Below are 19,756 nucleotides of genomic sequence, written 5' to 3'. Positions count from 1 at the left end.
GATGATAAAATGAATGAGAGAAAAAGACAGCTGAAATTAAAGATCTTACACTGTAGAAGACAATACTTCTGAACTGAAGAATACACCAAGCATCTACACCTACTCTAAATAAGCCAATTATATTTTAAAAACCCATTTTACTGTACCCACAGAATAGGAAGCTGCTGAATTACAAACCAAACTTCCCCTACATAAAATCTATTGCTGATGCAGGAAAACACTACTCACCTAATATTTTTAAAATGGTACAACTGTGATTGTATAGAAGGTTATTCTTCATTTTTTAGGAAAGATGTACAACAAGACTGTAAGATAATGTAAAATACTTATGTATATATTTTGGTTACTTTTTTTTTTTCTATTTTTGGGCTTACTTTTTTCCCCAAATTTCTACTAGAAAATTTTTATACTCAGAGACAAGTTGGAAATAATGGCATAACAAATATATATATTCTCCATGTAAACCAAACTGTTGTTAACTTTTTGCCAGTTTGCCTTCTCTGTGTGTATATCTATATATTCACAATTTTACTTTTGTGCACCTTTTCCTAAAAGATACTTTTTAAGACACACAAAAGAATTCAAATTCAATGGACTTTTATTTCACAAAAATCTTTGTCAGTTTTAAGGATGACCTCTGTTTCATCCAATCAAATTTCAGTAGAATTATCACAATCACAATTTTTACCTCTTGGACATGACTGAATGAAAAATAATTACAATTTCATCTTCACCCGGGTTTTAAAACTGAGAAGAGCATACAATACCATCCATATCCACACATGTCCCTGATGTAAAATTCTTAACAAGATGGTGCATGTTGATAAAGAATCCATTATACTAATAGAAAAGAGAACTGCTAATGTTAATAGACTAAATAACCAGCTAATCTGAACCAGTGCTTTTGAAACTACATCTTACAGAAAGATAGAGCATATAAAATGGATTAGACACAGGCGTTTCGGGAGCTGCTCTGAAGAAGGGCTACGAGATGCTTCAAGTCCTACCTAAGTACTTTGTACTGTACCCCTCAGGTACCTTCTCAGTCCAGGGAATGGTTTGAATATTATTTTTTTAAAGGTTTTAGTTATTTATTCATGAGAGACAGAGAGAGAGACACAGGCAGACACACAGCAGAGGGAGAAGCAGGATCCATGCAGGGAGCCTGATGTGGGACCTGATCCCGAGACTCCAGGATCACGCCCCAGGGCAAAGAAGGCAGTGCTAAACCGCTGAGCTACCCAAGGATCCCTGAATATTATTTTGATGCAACTGCTGTTATGCAGATTGTTAAAATCAGAGTACGCTGACTCTTCAAAATACAGTAAGGAACTTTTTTTATGACAAATATCAATACAGCTTACAAAACAGAGGCTTTAAATATAAAGCAAACTTTGCAACTCTATATTCATCTCAAAATAACTATGCTTCACTATTTAAGTAAATGTATATCATACAAGTGTTTTTAAACAGAAGTTCTCAAATGTACCATATAAAATTTTTAAATATTTGCAGTGTTTAGCATTCATTAAGACCTTTTCATGAACAAAAAAACTATAATAAAATGCGTAAGATGATATAATAAAATGCGTAAATGTGAAATCAAAATGTTATCGCAAACAATAAAAAAAAAAGGAGAGACAGAAAGCAGTCATTATGCTCAAATAAATATAATTAGGAGGTATAGAAAACTCTGTACCTTTATGCGGGTTTTCAAACTCTTCAGATAAGAGGTGGTAGCAACAACCCACACTGCAAACTCCCTTGATTTCAGATTTGGAAGCAAATATTCGCAGAGTATTTGGAGCAAGATCACCGCAAGTATGTAAACCTACCATCAAACAATCCTTTAAAAATGAAAAGAAAAAATAAATTTTGGCATTAGTAAGAGGAAGGCTAAAAAAAATTTCAGGTGAAGATTTTAAATGTTCATTAGAATGTATGGGGCTTTTAAAAATGATCAGTCTACCTAGAAAGTAGTGTATGTTTTTAAATGAATAATTATTTCCTTTATAGGCAAAATGACTGTGATCTTTTATCATAACTAACACACTCTTGAGTTTATTTTCTAATGTTTTTGGTTACTTATCCATTTGAATTTTCTCTGATATCTTTTGCAACTAATATCTGCTTAACAACTAGCCCATATTAAAGACTGGACAATCAAATGAAGCATACATTAGGACAAATTTGTGAACTGAGACACAGTTACAGCTTCTTCAATATTTTTATTAAGTTCTTCACAAACTGCCTACCAAAACTTATAAAATGTTGTCATAGAGAATAGGTGGTACTAATTTGGCATTTCTACTCCAACACCAAGAGTATAGTTTATTCACTATATCAAATATGGCAATATGAAATTCAGGAAAAATTTTTTGTTTCAAATGTACACACATAAAGAATGTGTGTACAGAATGTGTGGGCACATACATGCAGTCAAAGATCTTAATATTTCAAGGACTCAGAAAACATTCTTCCAACTAATCTTGTATTAGACAGATTCTTATAATAGTTTAAATATAGCCTCTGATCATATTTCTTGGTCCTTTAGATTAATGTAACCAAATAAGATTAAGTCAAGTAAGCTTACTATTAAGATTTAATTCTATGTCTTAGAGCGTTTTTAAAAATGAAATTAAGGAATTCAAAAGTGAAATAACCTCCAGATCTTTAATAATATCACGCAGTTCCGAATCAGCAGTGATAAAAGATGTTAAAGGTGAATATATATTTGATTCATTTGACTTTGATGTCATTTTTCTTCTCTCTTTATTTGCTTCAGACATTTTTCTCTTAGGTGTTTGAAATGAAGTAGGTTCTACAGCATTAATAGGCAAAAGGTCTATAAGAGAAAAGGCATTTTCAAAACACAAGTTTTCTTCTCGATGTGAATACACGTGTAGGTTTTCCATTTGTACTCTAATGTTAGAAATTACAGAATCCGAAAAATCCGGCAAAAAATCTGAAGTAGACATCTTTTCTTGATTCGCAGGACTGCTGTTACATAGTCCCTCAATATCTACTTTATATTTAACTTCATCTTGTACTTTCCTATCTTTTGCCATTTTTAATGCCAGTCCATTAGCATCTAATTTTGACCGAGTATGGTAGGCTTTCCAATGTTTCTTCAATTTCCTGTTTCTCTCCTCAGCTCCATGAGTATTGGTATTTGATGAATCAATTCCATAAACTTTTAAGCCATACTTCAAGGACAAAAAAGAGCTTAGGTAGCCTTTCCCAGAACCCAGGTCAATTACCTAAAGTAAGAAAAACACAATGAATTAAAGGATTTTAGTCAGATGAGAACAGAAAGCATCTTCAGTACCTTTTTAAAAACCAAGTAGGGGCACCTAGGTGGCTCAGTTGGTTAAGCATCTTGCCTTCAGCTCAGGTCATGATCTGAGAGTCCTGGGATCAAGCCCCACTTCAGGCTCCCTGCTCACTGGGGAGTCTGCTTCTTCCTCTGCTCCTCCCTCCAGCTTGTGCACACGCTCTCTCTTCTCTCTCCCAAATAAATAAAATCTTTTTTTTTAAAAAAATTTAAGGGGCACCTGGGTGGCTCAGTAATTAAGCATCTGCCTTTGGTTCAGGTCGTGATCCCAGCTTCCTGGGATTGAGTCCCACATTGGGGTCCCTGCAGGAGGCCTGCTTCTCCCCCTGCCTGTGTCTCTGCCTCTCTCTCTGTGTCTTTCATGAATAAATAAAAATAAAATCTTAAAAAAAAATTTTAAGCAAGTAAAGAAATGGTTGTATAATTTATACAACCTGTTATGTTTGTTTTTTTTGTTTTAATTTTTGATTCCTATTAAAAAACAACCATTTTCATCATTTACATTCAACATTTTAAAAGAAGTTCTAGACAGTATAAAAAGTCAAGGAAAAGATGTAAAAGATATAAACATGGGAAAGAAAACTGTCTTTCTTCATAGATGACATGACTATGCAGAAAATCTAAAGGAATATACAAAACTAAAAGAATTAGCAAGTGAATTTAGCAATGCGTCAGGATACAGGATCATTAGAGATTAATAATGAAGCATCAGAACGTACACAATATAGCGGCAAAGGGCGACAATTAGAAAACAAATTTAAAACCAACTGAATTAAAATAGCAAAAAAAAATAGAATATCTAGGAATAAATTCAGTGAAGGTTCTGCATGGCCTATTCACTGAAAACTATAAAAGCAGAGAAAATATTTAAAAGATCTAAATAAAGATACACCATGTTCACAAAATGGCAGACTCAATATGAAGATGTCAATTTTCCCTGAAATGACTTACAGATTAAACACAATCCTGATCAAAATGCCAGCAAGGTCTCTTTAAAAAATTTAGAAGTAGATATTATAGTTTATACAAAAAGGCAGAATACCTAGAATAATCAAAATACTTTTGAAAAAGAATAAGGTTGGAAGGGACGCCCAGGTGGCTCAGCAGTTTGGCGCCTGCCTTCAGCCCAGGGTGTGATCCCGGGGTCAAGTCCTGCATTGGGCTCCCTGCAGGGAGCCTGCTTCTCCCTCTGCCTATGTCTCTGCCTCTCTCTCTCTCTCTCTCTCTCTCATGAATAAATAAAATATTTGCAAAAAAAGGTTGGAAGATATAACTTAATTCAGGAATTAATATAAAACTACAGTAATCAAAAAAATAAATAAATAAAACTACAGTAATCAAAGATAGCATAGTTCTGGTATAAAAATACATAAATAAATCAATGGAAAAGAACAGCATACAGAAATAGACCAACATTTATATAATCAACTGATATTTAACAAAATGGCTAAGGTAATCCAATAGACAAGATAACCTTTTCAACAAATGGTGCTGGTATAATGGATGTCTCCCTGGGGAAAAAAAATGCACTTTTCCTGTCACACAGCAAACACAAAACTTAATTAGAAGTGTATCCCAAATCTAAATGTGATAATAAAAACTACTAAAATCTGGAAGAAAGTATGAGAACATCTTTGTGACATTGAGAGGGGCAAAGATTTCTTATGTAGGACTTAAGAAGTATCTACTACAAAAGAACTAATTGAAAAAATGAACTTCATTAAAATTCAAATTTTTGCTATTTAAAACACATAGTTAAAAAAAAGAAGTATTTGCAAAACATACATCTGACCAATGATTTGTATCTGAAATATATAAGAACTCTTACAACTCAATAATAAGACAAACAACTTAAAAATTGGCAAAATATTTGAATGCACACTTCACAAAAGATACACAAATGGCCAACATGAAAAGATGTCCATCATCACTAGCTATCAGGGAAACGCAAACTAAAATCATAAGGACACATTCACAAATGTAAAGTGGTAAAGGCACTTTGAAAAACAATGGTGTGGCTCATCATAAAATTAAAATATACACCTATTATATGACCTACAAATCCCATTCTAGGCTATTTGCTGAAGATAAATGAAAACATGTCCACACAAAGTCTTATATGTGAATATTCATAGGAGCTTAAAAAAAAAAAAAAGGTAACATCACAAATGTCCATCAACCTGTGAATGGCAAAACAAATTGTAATAGCCATACCATTGCATAAAGAAAAACAAAGAATAAATACAAAAACATTGATGACTTTCAAGAGTTATGTGCTAAAGGAAACAATTCGAACACAGAAGTTCTCAATATATTTGATTCCATCTATATGATGTTCCAGAAATTCAAAATTACAAGTAGGTCAAGAGTGCCAGGCTAGCTCAGTCGGTAGCACATATGACTCTTGATCTCAGCGTAATGAGTTTGAGCCCTATGTTGGGGGTAGAGTTTACTTCGAAACAAAACTAAAAAACAACTACCAGCAGATCAGTTGTTACCTGAGAGTGGAAAAAGAAATATCTTACAGAAGGGCAAAAAAACTTTTTATGGTGACAAATATTTTTTTAATATGGTGGTGGTCACACAACTGCACACACCAAATTCATCAAAATGTACACCTAGAATTGGTGACTATGTAAATTATACCTCAATAGAACTAAAAACGAGAAATAAAATATTACCAAGATTGCTATTTTATTGCCATATCATTTCGTAAGAAATAAATGAAAAATTACAGTAAGACTATCCCAAGAAAACAGTATCTAATCTATGTCTATCCTAAAATCAGTTAAACTCTGATACAAGTATGAGCCCATTAAGGAGACATTTTTATATTTGAAGTAATGCCATTAATTAAATCCTTAAAAATTTTAGGGTCTTGTAATTCAAGGAGCTCATAGGTAAGACTCCCTATATAATCCCCATAAATAAGCTTACAAAGAATTCCCTCTATCCTTTTTTATGTTCATCTCTGGGCTAGGTGTTATAGGAAATATAGAAGCATTATATATATCTTAATTTTAAGGAATTACAGTCTAACTGGAGATACCATTCCCAGACTCATGAATACAAGGGCTATACAGTAGAAACTATTAATCAGTTCCTCCCTATCTGAATCTCCAGGGAAAACTTACTGAGGCTGATGACAACCTTAAAGTTAGCAACCAGTGGGTTGCTTATAAGCAGCAGCGCATTTGTTCCTACCAATGTTTTCTTACCAAGAGGTAACTGAGCTTGTTCATTTAACTGTTTATGGTGATTCTACTTGTGAATCAAAAATATTCTGGCTGCAAGTAATAGAACATCAAGTTTTGAACAAGGAAGAAAATTCACCTTACTTATGAAACCTGGCAGTAGAATGGCTGAACCACTCAGAGGCCAAACCACACAGAGCCCATGGGACATCTTATTTGTAATTCCTCTAGTTGTTAAGATGGCTGTAGAGACTCTAAGAATCATGTTTTCACAATATTATATTTAATAACCTTTTTCAGGGGCACCTGGGGTAGCTCAGAGGTTGAGCATCTGTCTTCGGCTCAGGCCGTGATTCCGGGGTCCAGGGATCCCCTGCAGGGAGCCTGCTTCTCCCTCTGCCTGTGTCTCTGCCTCTTTCTCTGTGTCTCTCATGAATAAATAAATAAAATCTTTAAAAAATTTAAAAATTAAAAAAAATAAATCTTTGTTAGTAGGCGACTTTTCCTAGGAAATCTGTGGGCTGACTTATCCTTCTATTTTATTAATCCATGTTGATTTACCCCTCTTCAAATTGGTCTTTTAGTAGAGTATGTAGCAGCAAGACAATGAAAACCACTATGCAATCAAGTAACAGAAGCCATACAACTTTTTGCCTTCAAACTATCTAGTCTGAATAGCAAAATCTCTCCCATTCTGATCTCCTACCCCTTACTCACAATAGTCTTTTCCTTCCTGATCATCTTATGGATTTGAAAATAAAGGATTCTCCAGTCCAAAGCCTGGTGGGAGGTATCTTCCTAGTCTCCTAATTCTGTTTAAGAGACTTTCCCACAGAAACATTGTTATACAGAGTGCTGACATTTCTTAACACTACTAGTACAGTAATGAACTTCATATAGAACAGTTATATTTTTTTGAGTTTGCCTTTTTTAATAAAAACTGTATTTAAGGCATACAACATGAGGGTTTTTTTTTTTTTTAAGATTTTATTTATTCATGAGAGACACAGAGAGAGAGGCAGAGACACAGGCAGAGGAAGAAGCAGGCTCCATGCAGGGAGCCCGATGTGGGACTCGACCCTGGGACTCCAGGATCACGCCCTGGGTTGAAGGCAGCCGCTCAACCACTGAGCCACCCAAGTGTCCCTTGTTTTGTTTTTAAATAAGGAGTTCAAAATATCTTTCTAAAAATCAGTTTCAGAGGTAGACTTTAGTGATTCATTGGTTGCATATAACATCTAGTGCCCATCACATTAAGTGCCCTCCTTAGTGCCCATCTCCCAATTATCCCTCCCCCTCTCCCCCAGCAACCCCCAGTTTGTTTCCTAGAGTTCAGAGTCTAGAAGAGTTATGTTTTATTGTCCAACCTACAGATCTAATCACCATTCTAAGCTAATGACTTTCAAATTTATAAAATTCCAGTACAAAATTCTCCCATGAACTTCATACTCCTATATGCAACAGTCTACTAAACATTTCCACATGAGTATCTAGTAAGAATCTCAAATTTAAGGTGTTCAAAACTAAGTTCTTGATATTCCCTGTAAAACCTGCTCTTCCCATAAGATACTCCATCATAGTCAGTAATATCTCCATACTTCTTTCCAGGTGGAAATTATGACTCCTTTCTTTCTCTCATACCCTCCATGTGAAATGCGAGCAAATCCATAATGTTCACAACCTGCTCTAAGCCTGGTTTACTGCAGCAACCTCCTCAATAGTCCCCCTGCTCCTTTCCCTCAAATCTACTCTCAGGAGAGCAAAACAAAGTCTGATCATACCACTCCTCTTAGCAAAATCTCTCATCAGCTCTTTAATCTTACCTCTTGCTTACTAACTTCCTTTGTTACTGGGATTTTTGCCTTAAGTCTGAATGAAACCTCTTCACATGCTCAGGGAGGAGCCAATTTCTGGAAAAAAACAACTTGAATGTCTACAAAGACTATGGATTAAAAAGTGCAAAGATAGTGAAAATATCTGCTTCGTAACAGCCCTCAGCACAGCAACCAGAGCGATCCGATGTGTTCAGTGGCTTCTCATCTCATTCAGGATAGAAGCCCAAAATATCACAATGGCTTCTAAGACTCTACAACTTTATGACCTGCCTTCTACCGCTCCAACCTCAGCTCCTACTACTTTGCCCTTGCTCTCTCCACTGCCGTTGATCTGGCTTTCAGGCTGTTTCAAGGACACACCAGACATACTCCTACTAGGGCCAGTGAGCATGTTAACCCTTCTATCTGAAAAGCTGTCAGTCCAGATATTCTAATGGGAAACTTTCTTACCTCCTGAAGGAGGTCTTTAACTCAAATGAATTTACCTCTTACTTGTTCCTCCCTTCCTAATCAAAAACTTTAATCTCCCATCTCTGAATTAGCTACTTCCTTTACTTTTAATTTTTTTTCTTTAAAGTATATCAACATATACAAAAAATACACTTATAATCATTTTATTATTAATCTCTCCCCATTAGAATATAAATGCCGTAAGGGCAAAGATATCATTAGTTTTTTTCACTACTGCATCCTCAGAATCTATAACAGTGCTGACACATGGTAGGAGCTAATGAAATACCTATTAAATGAATGAACAAACATATTTTAGAAATAAAAATTAAGAAGCCTTGGTAATGTGAGTGAGAGAAGCAAAGGTTTTTGGCATATAGAGAGCTATGTGGCTGAGGCAAAAAAAAATGAATTGTTTTGTTTCCTTCTTTGGTGTCTATGATCACTAGTAAATTAGGTATTTCAGAATCTGGTTTTCCATCTATCCTCATGAAATCTATATTTATTAAATCTGCATTTTAAACATAAAAGTTGTACATATATAATAGACTTTAAACTTTACTAATGTGAGAATCAAATACTGCTATAAAGTGGTCTTGAGAGAAAAACTTTGTAAGTCTTTAATTTAGATTATTTCATTCCCTAAGGAACAAGCCTCAGTGCTATATAATAAAGTTCTCTGAAAGCAGGTCTAACATGATACATTAAAATATTACAAATTTTTTTCTCTGCACTTTAGATATAATCTGCTATATGAATTTAGAGATATTTATTATGCGATATTTCATACAAATAAAGAATGAATGCAGTCTAAATGTAAAGTTATGAAGTACAACAAAAAAAAATCACACTTATCTTAGTTTGGGTTATCATGGAGCAGATTCTACAACAAAGATTTAAGTATAAGTGAATTATTTGGGAGAGAAGTAGAGAACTAAAAAAGCAGAAAGGAAGGCAGCCCAATAAAAGGTGTGCTATTAAGAAAGATAACATTTTAGGAGCTAGTGTAGAACACAAACCTCAGAATCATCCTACCTGAAATGTCAAGGAGCTGATGTATCTGTATTGAACTTTCATCAATCATTAATAAGGATGTTCAAGGATGTTCAAAGGGAAAAACTAATTCCCAGGACTTGTATATAAGTAGTGCTTTGCTTTGGCAGCCAGACAAAATCCATAGGGGGAAATGCAAATATTGCCAGATAGAAGGCAGGCTGGCACACCATGAAATGTCCAAGAATATCTGGGTTAGGCATCCAACAGTATCTGCTATAACAGTGAACCCACCAGCCATCATACGAATGAGAATGTGAGTTAACTCCACTGCACACAGCGATGTTTTCCATCCATATCTCATCTCACTGCTTCCTTGACCAGAAATAACAACTATTCTCAAATTACTGTTCATAATTCCCTTGCTTCTGTAATAGTTGTTTTGCATGCATTTTTTGTATTAAGAATATACCATTATTTTACGTTAAAGCTTAAAAAAATGGCATTATAAAATATGTAGTTGGGATGCCTGGGTAGCTCAGTGGTTGAGCATCTGCCTTCAGCTCTGGGCGTGATCCCGGAGCTAAAGTCCCCCATCAGGCTCCCACATCAGGCTTCCTGCAAGGAGCCTGCTTCTCCCTCTGCCTATGTCTCTGCCTCTCTCTGTGTCTCTCATGAATAAATAAATAAAATCTTAAAAACAAAATAAAATAAAACATGTAGTCTTCTGTAAAGTGTTTAAGTTTTCCACTCAATTTTACGTTTCTAATATCCATCCACGTAAATATGTATGGCAGTAGTTTAAATTGTACTCCAGCTGAGTAACAATGCCATAGTAAGCCAGTTACTGATCCAGATAGGTACCGCTAAGTATGATACATGAAAGAAAAGGTGGAAAGTTATTGCCTTAGCTCTTGCTTCTAGCCTCTACCCTAGAGAGCTATGTTATCACAAGTGGCTCCACATGCCTCACCCAAGTTGTGATAGTTTTCTAATCATCCTCAAACTCTCCACAAGTCTGGAAGAATCCATTGAAAAGATTCTAACACCTAACCGAAATTGAAGGAGGGAAGATTCTTCACTACCCCCTATAGATGTTCTTATAGAGATAAGAAAAATAACTTACTATTTTTATAGGTCAACATAGGCAATTTTTAAATTTTATTTTAACATCTGCTATCAGACACTACTATGTTTCATAAAAGCTACTTTTCACAACAGGAATCACTGTGATTCTGACACTGTGAAAGAATCCAAGTTCTAAAACATAGTTTCTTTGTGTTACTATAATGAGGCAGGTACCCCACACCACATCAGTAGCTCAGGTTCTGAGAACACCTAGCGGCAAACAATTTTGCAGAATGTCATTATATAACGCTGCCTCAAGTTGGAAACTTATGAAAGTTGTGGCAAAACATGAATAGTCATATCTATTTTTAGTTTAAATTTGTTATAGTCACACCATATTGGGCAATGAGAACATATATTTAAAGTGTCTGACATAACTAACATCAGCTATATTATTTAATGACATTTAAAGGCTAGATAGTAATTGTAGATAAGATGTAAATGATACAAAAAGAGGGCACTAATTTTAACACCTGAAAATACAAGGAAATTCTCTTACTTGCTTTATTCCACAGTAATCAGCAATACCACTGATCAGCTCTGACATAGCCTGAACTTCATGAGATTTTTTCAAATTCATAAATTCATCTAGTTTCACATTTTCACCTGAACAAAAATAAAACAAAATTAAAATATTGCTATGACAAAATATAACAAAAAAATCATCAGTTGATGTTCGTGTTTTCTGTAGTTATACATATGAAAATACTAAAGAGATTCCATTTTGTCTGCATGTTAGATTTCTATTAGTTTAGCTGCTATAAATCAAAATTTGAATTAAGAGCATAAATAGGAAGACCCATAGAACATTATTATTTTTTTTTTTAAACGTTCCTTAAGGGTCATCTGGGTGGATCAGTCAGTGAAGTATCTGCCTTTGGCTGGGATCCTGATCCCAGAGTCCTGGGATCCAGCCTTGTGTCAGGCTCCATACTCAGCAGACAGCTTGCTTCTCCCTCTGCCTCTATCCCTGTTAGTGCTCTCTCTTGACACTTCACTCTCAAATAAATAAATAAAATCTTAAACAGAAAATAGGACAAAAATGTTCCTTTACACAAAAAACAATTTGTGGAAAAGACTGATAGCTGGACTAAAATGTAGAGAAAAAATGTGGAGTTGTTCTGTATGACATGATGCTTAAGAAAACCTACTCATCTAAGTATAAGCCAATCTATCAGTGCTTATGTTAGAAGAGCGCAGATAGAAAAATAACACGTTGGAAAGAATGTAGGAACATATATGAACAGTATATCGCTTCTAGTACTAAAAAAACATACATACACACTTACCAGTTCTCTGTTTTTGACTTCCTCGAAGGGCTGTAAGCAACTGTTCAAAAGGAGTACATATTCCTAAGTTTTTTACAGAATAATATCTCACAGCCCGAGCAAAGGCTTCCACACTTATCAGCTTCTGGGAAGTTTCACAAAATATTTTGGGAAAATTGGTAATACCTAAAACAACCAGGATAAAAAGAGCAATGTTAGCAATATTTACTTAATGCTAATTTGTATGAAATTTTTAAAAAATAAATGAAAAACATTGGATCTTTACATCAAATTATAATATTTTCATTTTGGCGTGAATTTTAACAATATCTCTAATGGTTTCACTGTATTTATATTTAATCAATTAGTTATTTGTAGCACTCAGGTTTCTCTTAATAGTGTACAAAATTATATATCTAAATTCTAAATCAAAATTTGACCTTTTTCTTCCAAAAGCCAAAATTAAAAAAGAAAAAAAGAAAAATAAAAGTTTAAAATCCCACTACACCGTAATGCGGTCATTAAATTTATGAACGGTCCTGGCTGACCTACAACTGTGAAATTAAAGGCAGCCAGCCTGAGGCTCCTAGGTGGCTCAGTTGGTTAAGCGCCTGCCTTTGGCTCAGGTCATAATCCCAGGATCCTGGATGGAGCCCCATGGCCTGGCTCCCTGCTTGGTGGGGAGCCTGTTTCTCCCTCTTCCTCTGCTGCTCCCCCTGCTTGTGGTTGTTCTCTCTGTCAAATAAATAAATAAAATCTTAAAAAAAAAAAAAAAAGGTAATCAGCGTGCACTACACTGTTATTCCCTGTGCACACTGCATGTGGAACAATGGCAATATCCCCATTGGTATAAATGTTACTGTAAAAGACCATGCAGAAATCTTATGTACATATGTGTGTATATTCAATGCACTGTCAATATGAGTTTTAAAACTAGTCATGGTGGGACGCCTGGGTGGCTCAGTGGTTGAGCGTCTGCCTTCAGGTCAGGGTATGATCCCGGAATCCCAGGATCAGAGTCCTGCATCACGTGCCCTATGGGGAGCCTGCTTCTCCCTCTGCCTATGTCTCTGCCTCTGTGCGTCTTTCATGAATAAAGATATAAACTCTTTTTAAAAATATATATATATATTTTTAAGCTAGTCACAGTAAAATCAGGAAAAAAGAGTTAACATTCTTTCCCTGGTCAGTTTTAAGCCAGACATTCTATACGTTTACTGTAGGAACTATTGATTTCCAAATGCTCACTCACTAAGAAGAGTATGGTCAACCACCATACTACAAACATCCAGTGCCTCTCTGTGTGTGAGGATCATGTATCCTGTTGAACTCTGGTGTGGACACATCTCACCAAAGTGAACTATGTCATTTGCAGACAGAAGTTTTAAGAGAATTGGAGGATTCACTATGCTTTCTTTTCTCAGAATTGTAATCACTGAAGCATCTGTCAAGATGGAACCTGAGTCCCTGAGTGACTATGACGTGGATATTACTGTCAAACTACCATGGTCTGCAACACAGAGAAAAAAGTAAACCTCATTCTTTTTAGTCATTAAGTTTTTAGGTTTATTACTACAGCATAATCTCACCTATTCTGATAGAATAGGTGGAAACATATATGCACCCTGACAGATCTGCTTTTTATTTGCTCAATTTCATTTTTATGGCCATTTTTAATATACTTAATCTATTCAGGAAGCTCATAAAAAGATCACTTCAATGTGTCTGTAGTGGTTCAAATAAACTCTTTGGATAGTTCAGTCTAATAAAGTTCATTCACTGAAAATTACTTTTAATAATTAAAAAGCCCCATGCATCCAGTGTTTAAATCAAGGATTTAAAATGTTCATCTCATGAAAGAATGGTAAATCCAGAAAACAACTTTGGTTCTACCAGAGAACCCAAACTATACACTATGAAGTCTATTCTAGCATAGCTGACCCTCCATAGATACTTAAAAAATTATAAAAATTCATTTAAACACAAAGAATAATGATGACTCTAGCAAAAATTAAAAGAGGAAAATTGATGAAGTTTGCAAAATTCTAAATAAAAATTACATGGTTAAGATAGTATCTTTTTAAAGCTAATATCTATTAAGTTGTTGGTGGTAACACTGCATTAATTAATAAGAATAAAATTGGCAGAGACCTATAACTTCCATTTCTGAATCAACTAAATAGAAATTCAAGCTACAAAACTACTATAGTGAATTTAAGATATATTTTGTGTATTATATAGTTCTTTGGGTATTTTACAAACTGAATTTACTAACGCGGCCAAAAGTAATAAAATCCACATCAAAATATTTAGGCATGATACAAAGGGGGAAAACTCAGTCAACTATTAAGTGAGACTCTCAGGTTTAAAGGCAGTCTCAACATCCCCAAGTTCCAGGGCAGCAATTTCTTAGAGTGTGATAGAATAAGAGTATTAAATCTCAAGGTGCAGAGGGACTATTATAGTCAGTTATTGGACAATGCTGCCAACAGAAAGAAATGTGATGTTTCTGTTGGAAAAATAAAGGTTCATACCAACTTAACTATCCATTGAAAATACTTGAAAAAACCCAAGTCTAACCAGATCTAAATGTTGTTAATTTGATTTTAATTATAGGCCTTGCAGTAATTTCAGAAATTTGGAGATCTAAATTACAAAGCTATTATCTTTTTAATGATGCTTTTAAAAATATAATATAATATATATATATATAATAATATATATTATATATATTATAGTGTTCTGATTCCATCCATTAGTTTACATCCTTTAGGACTACACCAGTTTATTCAGATATATTTTATATATATATATAATATATATTAATATTTTATATGTATATAATATATAATAATATATTTTATATCATAGTGTTCTGATTCCATCCATTAGTTTACATCCTTTAGGGCTACACCAGTTTATTCAGATAGTCTAGAACCTGTGAAAAAAATCTTTCTGAATTACAGAAATACAGCTTCTGTACTGTTTTCAAGTAACCCAGCCTGTAACTTCCACCAGCAACTTTTAAAGATGGGGGGGGGGTATCATGTTCTTGTCTTCACTTCCACCTCTGATATAATATGTAATACAAGTTATGCGGCAATGGTAGCGGTCTATGTAGTCCTCACCACGCTTCTCTAGGTACCTGCAGTTTGGGTTCGGCAACTGGCAAAACAGAAACCACAGTGTTACTCATCCAATATTTAATTATTTATTAATTAGCTGGATTTTTTTACACAGAGAAAGTTTTGTTTTTAAATGTGTTGCCACTGCACCGGCATTTTATGTGGCTTGATTATTTTGTAAATATCTCCCCCTACTGGAAGAACCTGTTCTGCTTGATCGCATGTTGTCTTTACTCATTTTTTTGTACATCTTACATCACTATTGCACAGAGATTTCTTGTAATATAAGTTAATTGGGCATGACAGCAAGGGGAGTGAAGAGGCAGAGGAGAAGCTATTTTGTGTAAAAATGAGATTGAGATATCTCTATCTTTTCTTAAAAAAACCAGCAGAGATCAATGTACAAGGAGATAGAAAAATTATGTATACACATTGGATTATGAAAATCTCATGGTAAAGAAATGAATAATAACACTTCAAAACTAAATAAAATAGAAAAAATATACTTACATTTTACACAGTTTACATATTTACATTTTTTTAAGTTTTAAAAATAGTTATTTGAATGTTACCTAGCACTTTAAGGAAGAGTACTGTGTTAGGATTCATAATTCATCAGTATTATAACTAATATTTATTGTATATACACTACATGTCAGGCACCCTGCTCAATAGTTTACATTTAACAGAACAGTCTTAGGAAGTGATTACATAGTGCTCTTATTTACAGAGGAAGAAATTAAGAGGCTACATGTTAGTCATATTTGCAGACACCAAATGGCAAGGGATGTGACCCAAGGCAGTGATCAGCCCTTGCTGGTAATTCCCAAATTTGATAATTAGCATGCCACAGCAGTAAGTTCAGAAGGCAACAAATACAAACAGGAAAGACAGCAGTTAAAATTGCTAGGCAACTATTTGTCAGAATCAGGTCTAGCAAGAATTCCCTCTGGCAGAGATCCATACAATGGTAGTATCTTAAGATGGTTCATATTCACTTTGTTCATGTTCCTAATACTTTCACTTTACTTCTCTCGACACCTCCTGGTCTACCAGAAGTGATTATAAAGTTTCAAGAAATTTTAAAAGTAATTTTTACACACAGAACTGATGTCTCTGAAAAGGAAATAAAAAGATTTTATAATAAGATTCTGTCGTGGTATCTATTTCTAGAAATAAAACAACCCAACTGCTTCATGCCCAGTTGTAAAGCAACAATACCTTTGAATACCTGGTAGGCACTCAGTAGGGGATGAGTAGATGAAAAGGAATTCTTTAATGCACTTACTACTGCAGCATCACCTGCTCTACTAGGAGAAACGAATTCTAAGATTCTGTGGTGGTAGTGATCGCTGATGCCAGCTAGAGGACTCTGATAGCACTGCTGAGCCTGTTAGAATAAAATCTCATCTCAGTCCTAATGTCTACAATCATAAGGTGAGACAAGAGCAACTTAGAACATTTAGAATATGATACTAGATAAAATATAATCATGTGCTAAATAATGAGGCTTAACCGTGTTACAGGTGTTAGGACAAAGGTCGCTATTGCTATCACATAGCCTACAACTATCCCATGCCCTAGAATTTCAAGAAAAATCAACAGTGCCCTCTTAATAATAATCTTTAAAGGACATGGAAATGTTTTATGTTCATTTCTACATGAATCTCCTACAGGTGCCTCTAATTCAAAAGGTTCAAAATTGAAATGCACATTCTTAGGCTCTGCAAATCTCGCCTTTCTCTCCTATTTCCTATCTTGTTTAATAATGTACCTTGCTCACTCAGTGCTGAAGTTAAGTCTTTATATTATCTTAAATGCTCCCTGTGCCCTCAATCCACATATACAGTTATCCATCAATCTTAACGTAAAAATGTCTTTCACTGTGGAACTAACCACAGTCCCCTACTATCACTGCCAGAGTTCAAACTCTATTAACTCTCACCAGTGCTACTGCAATAGCTTCACAGGTGATTTTTTTTTTTTTTCTAATCGATAAAACTCCTATAGGCACAGTAAGTGCTCATAAATGTTGGCTGAGTTGACTGTGTTTTCCACAGGGTAGCCTGAGTGGCTCAGCGGTTTAGCGCTGCCTTCAGCCCAGGGTGTGATCCTAGAGACCCGGGATCGAGTCCCATGTCGTGTTCCCAGCATGTAGCCTGCTTCTCCTTCTGCCTGTGTCTCTACCTCTCCCTCTCTCTCTGTGTGTGTCTCTCATGAATAAATAAAACCTTGAAAAAAAGAACATGTTTTCTAAAACAGAAACTTACTTATTTTCAATGAAAATTTAATTAAACATTTTAAGGCTGTGACTTCCACAACAATTGACTTAGGCTTTAATCTTTTATATTTGTTTAGCAGACTTCAATCAAAAGTTGAAGTCTGTTTTCCTGAATTATGAAAATTATAGATGGGATGCATTAAATTTTATGAATGTTTATATATCTCCATAATCCTATCAATTATGTAAGTGAAGAAAATAATATATATACTGCTGCTTTTAAAAAAAACTTAATATCATTCAATTACATGCTAGGAAACTTTTTGCCTATGCTACCTCAGAGTAATTTCAGGTTGCATATGAAATGAAATATGTCATTTCAACATGTAAACCATGCTCTTAGAAAGAATAAGGTAAAATTAACAAAGAATTGACATGCATGTTCTTACTGCACCAATATTAACTTCATATTATATATATAAAGTGCATGTAGCCATCTCAAAAGGACTTTTTACATTTAGTTACTTACAAAAATAAAAATAAATATAAAAATAGGAAAATTGAACTATACTTATTTTAACTATAACAGACCATTTTCGTAAACTACAAAAAGTTGAAGGAAAATAAAAATATCATACAAAGAAACAGCAATTTAGAAACTGATTTGGTAAATAAAAAGTAAGACTGATTAAAAAATAAACAATTCCGGGACACCCAGGTAGCTCAGTGGTTGAGCATCTGCCCTCGGCTCAAGGCGTGATCCCGGAGTCCCGCATCAAAGCCTGCATCGGGCTCCCTGTCTGCTTCTCCCTCTACCTACGTCTCTGCCTCACTGTGTCTTTCATGAGTAAGTACATAAAATCTTTAAAAATAAAAAAAATAAATAAAATAAAAAATAAACATGTCCAAGGTGCTTATTACTACATTGTAGCAAGGTAATAACTGAACCTGAATAAAGCTAACTTGAGATTAATTTATGGGACATGTGTCAACATTTACAAAGCATACAGACAACAAATGTTCCATGTGGATTCTAGGGAGCACAGAAATTCCCACTTAGAATTCTGCTGACAGCCCACATGGGATGTGCTTACTCAGGTCTCTGGGCTTGTTTTTAACTGTCCAAGACCATCTTCTCTCAGGTGTTTTCATGGCTCACTCAAACTTCTAGGTTTGTGGCTCAACGTCACCATTTTGATGAAAGTTTCTCTGACAATACTGCTTAAAATTGCAACCCCATTCAACCTTTACCCTCCTGACCTTTTTTAAAAATATTTTTAAATTTTTTTAAAAAGATTTTATTTATTTATTCATGGAAGACAGAGAGAGAGAGAAGCAGAGAGACATAGGCAGTGGGAGAAGCAGGCTCCATGCAGGGGAGCCCGACATGGGACTCGATCCTGGGTTCCCAGGATCACATCCTGGGCCGAAGGCGGTGCTAAACCACTGAGCCACCCAGGCTGCCCCTTCTCTGATCTTTTACTAATTTTTTTTCACATCTCTTATCACCATCTAACATAGCAAATAAGATCCAAAATTACAAAGATTTTTATTCATTACAGACTTCTCAGAACCTAGAATAATGCCTGGTACTTAGAAGGTACTGATGAGAAAATGAGTAAATGAATGAGCAAGAACTAGGTTTGAATTCTGGTTCTCAGACTGTCTATCCCCTTTATGACCATAAGTAATTTATTTATCTGCTCTAAGGCTTGATTTATCTATAAAATGGGAGGAAAATATATATTTTATAATGCCGTTAAAAAATACAAACATATATACGTGAATATGTACACAAGTATTTAATGTAAGTACACACAGATGTGCACAAGCACATGCATACATACATACATACATATCATCTTAACACAGAGCCTAGAACATAGTAGACAACCCCCAAACCATGAGTCTAAACTAGTAACTGTGTATACTCAGGTCTTTGTTGGAATAAGAAGGTTGAAAACACTCCAATATTTAGGCCCAGAACACTATATAGGCTACTATGGACGAATCCAAAAGAAAGATCAATACATATACCCAGTTCCTAAATGGAGAACCTGCTGGGTGAAAGGAGGTTCGGGGCCTGGTATAAGACTTGGGTGTAAGACCTCCAATATTAGAACGAAGGCACAACTAGGGACAGGTAAGCTATAACTTGAGACATGACATAGGAGTTGAAAAGCCAATCCTCGGTTTGACATTCTAGGC

The 19,756-nt window shown here is 34.9% G+C and overlaps 1 protein-coding gene across 6 annotated transcripts in view; it reads right to left on the bottom strand.

The window, feature by feature from the left end:
* METTL25 (methyltransferase like 25) overlaps positions 1-19,756 on the bottom strand; it is a 134,497-nt gene that overhangs the window by 98,452 nt on the left and 16,289 nt on the right. For all 6 annotated transcript variants that reach the window (XR_008666705.1, XR_008666702.1, XR_008666704.1 and 3 more), the window contains 4 exons: positions 12,224-12,388; positions 11,434-11,540; positions 2,664-3,260; positions 1,700-1,847 (listed from right to left, as the gene is read on the bottom strand). Coding sequence is in view for 1 of the 6 variants with exons in the window: in XM_055342137.1 (XP_055198112.1) it covers positions 1,700-1,847; positions 2,664-3,260; positions 11,434-11,540; positions 12,224-12,388 (1,017 nt within the window). In the remaining 5 variants the exon portion in view is untranslated. The remainder of the gene's footprint in view (positions 1-1,699; positions 1,848-2,663; positions 3,261-11,433; positions 11,541-12,223; positions 12,389-19,756) is intronic.

This window comes from Nyctereutes procyonoides, unplaced genomic scaffold (genome assembly GCF_905146905.1).
Source record: "Nyctereutes procyonoides isolate TBG_1078 unplaced genomic scaffold, NYPRO_anot_genome, whole genome shotgun sequence".
Taxonomy (NCBI): Eukaryota; Metazoa; Chordata; class Mammalia; order Carnivora; family Canidae; genus Nyctereutes; species Nyctereutes procyonoides.
This window is presented reverse-complemented; position numbering and strand designations above follow the sequence as displayed.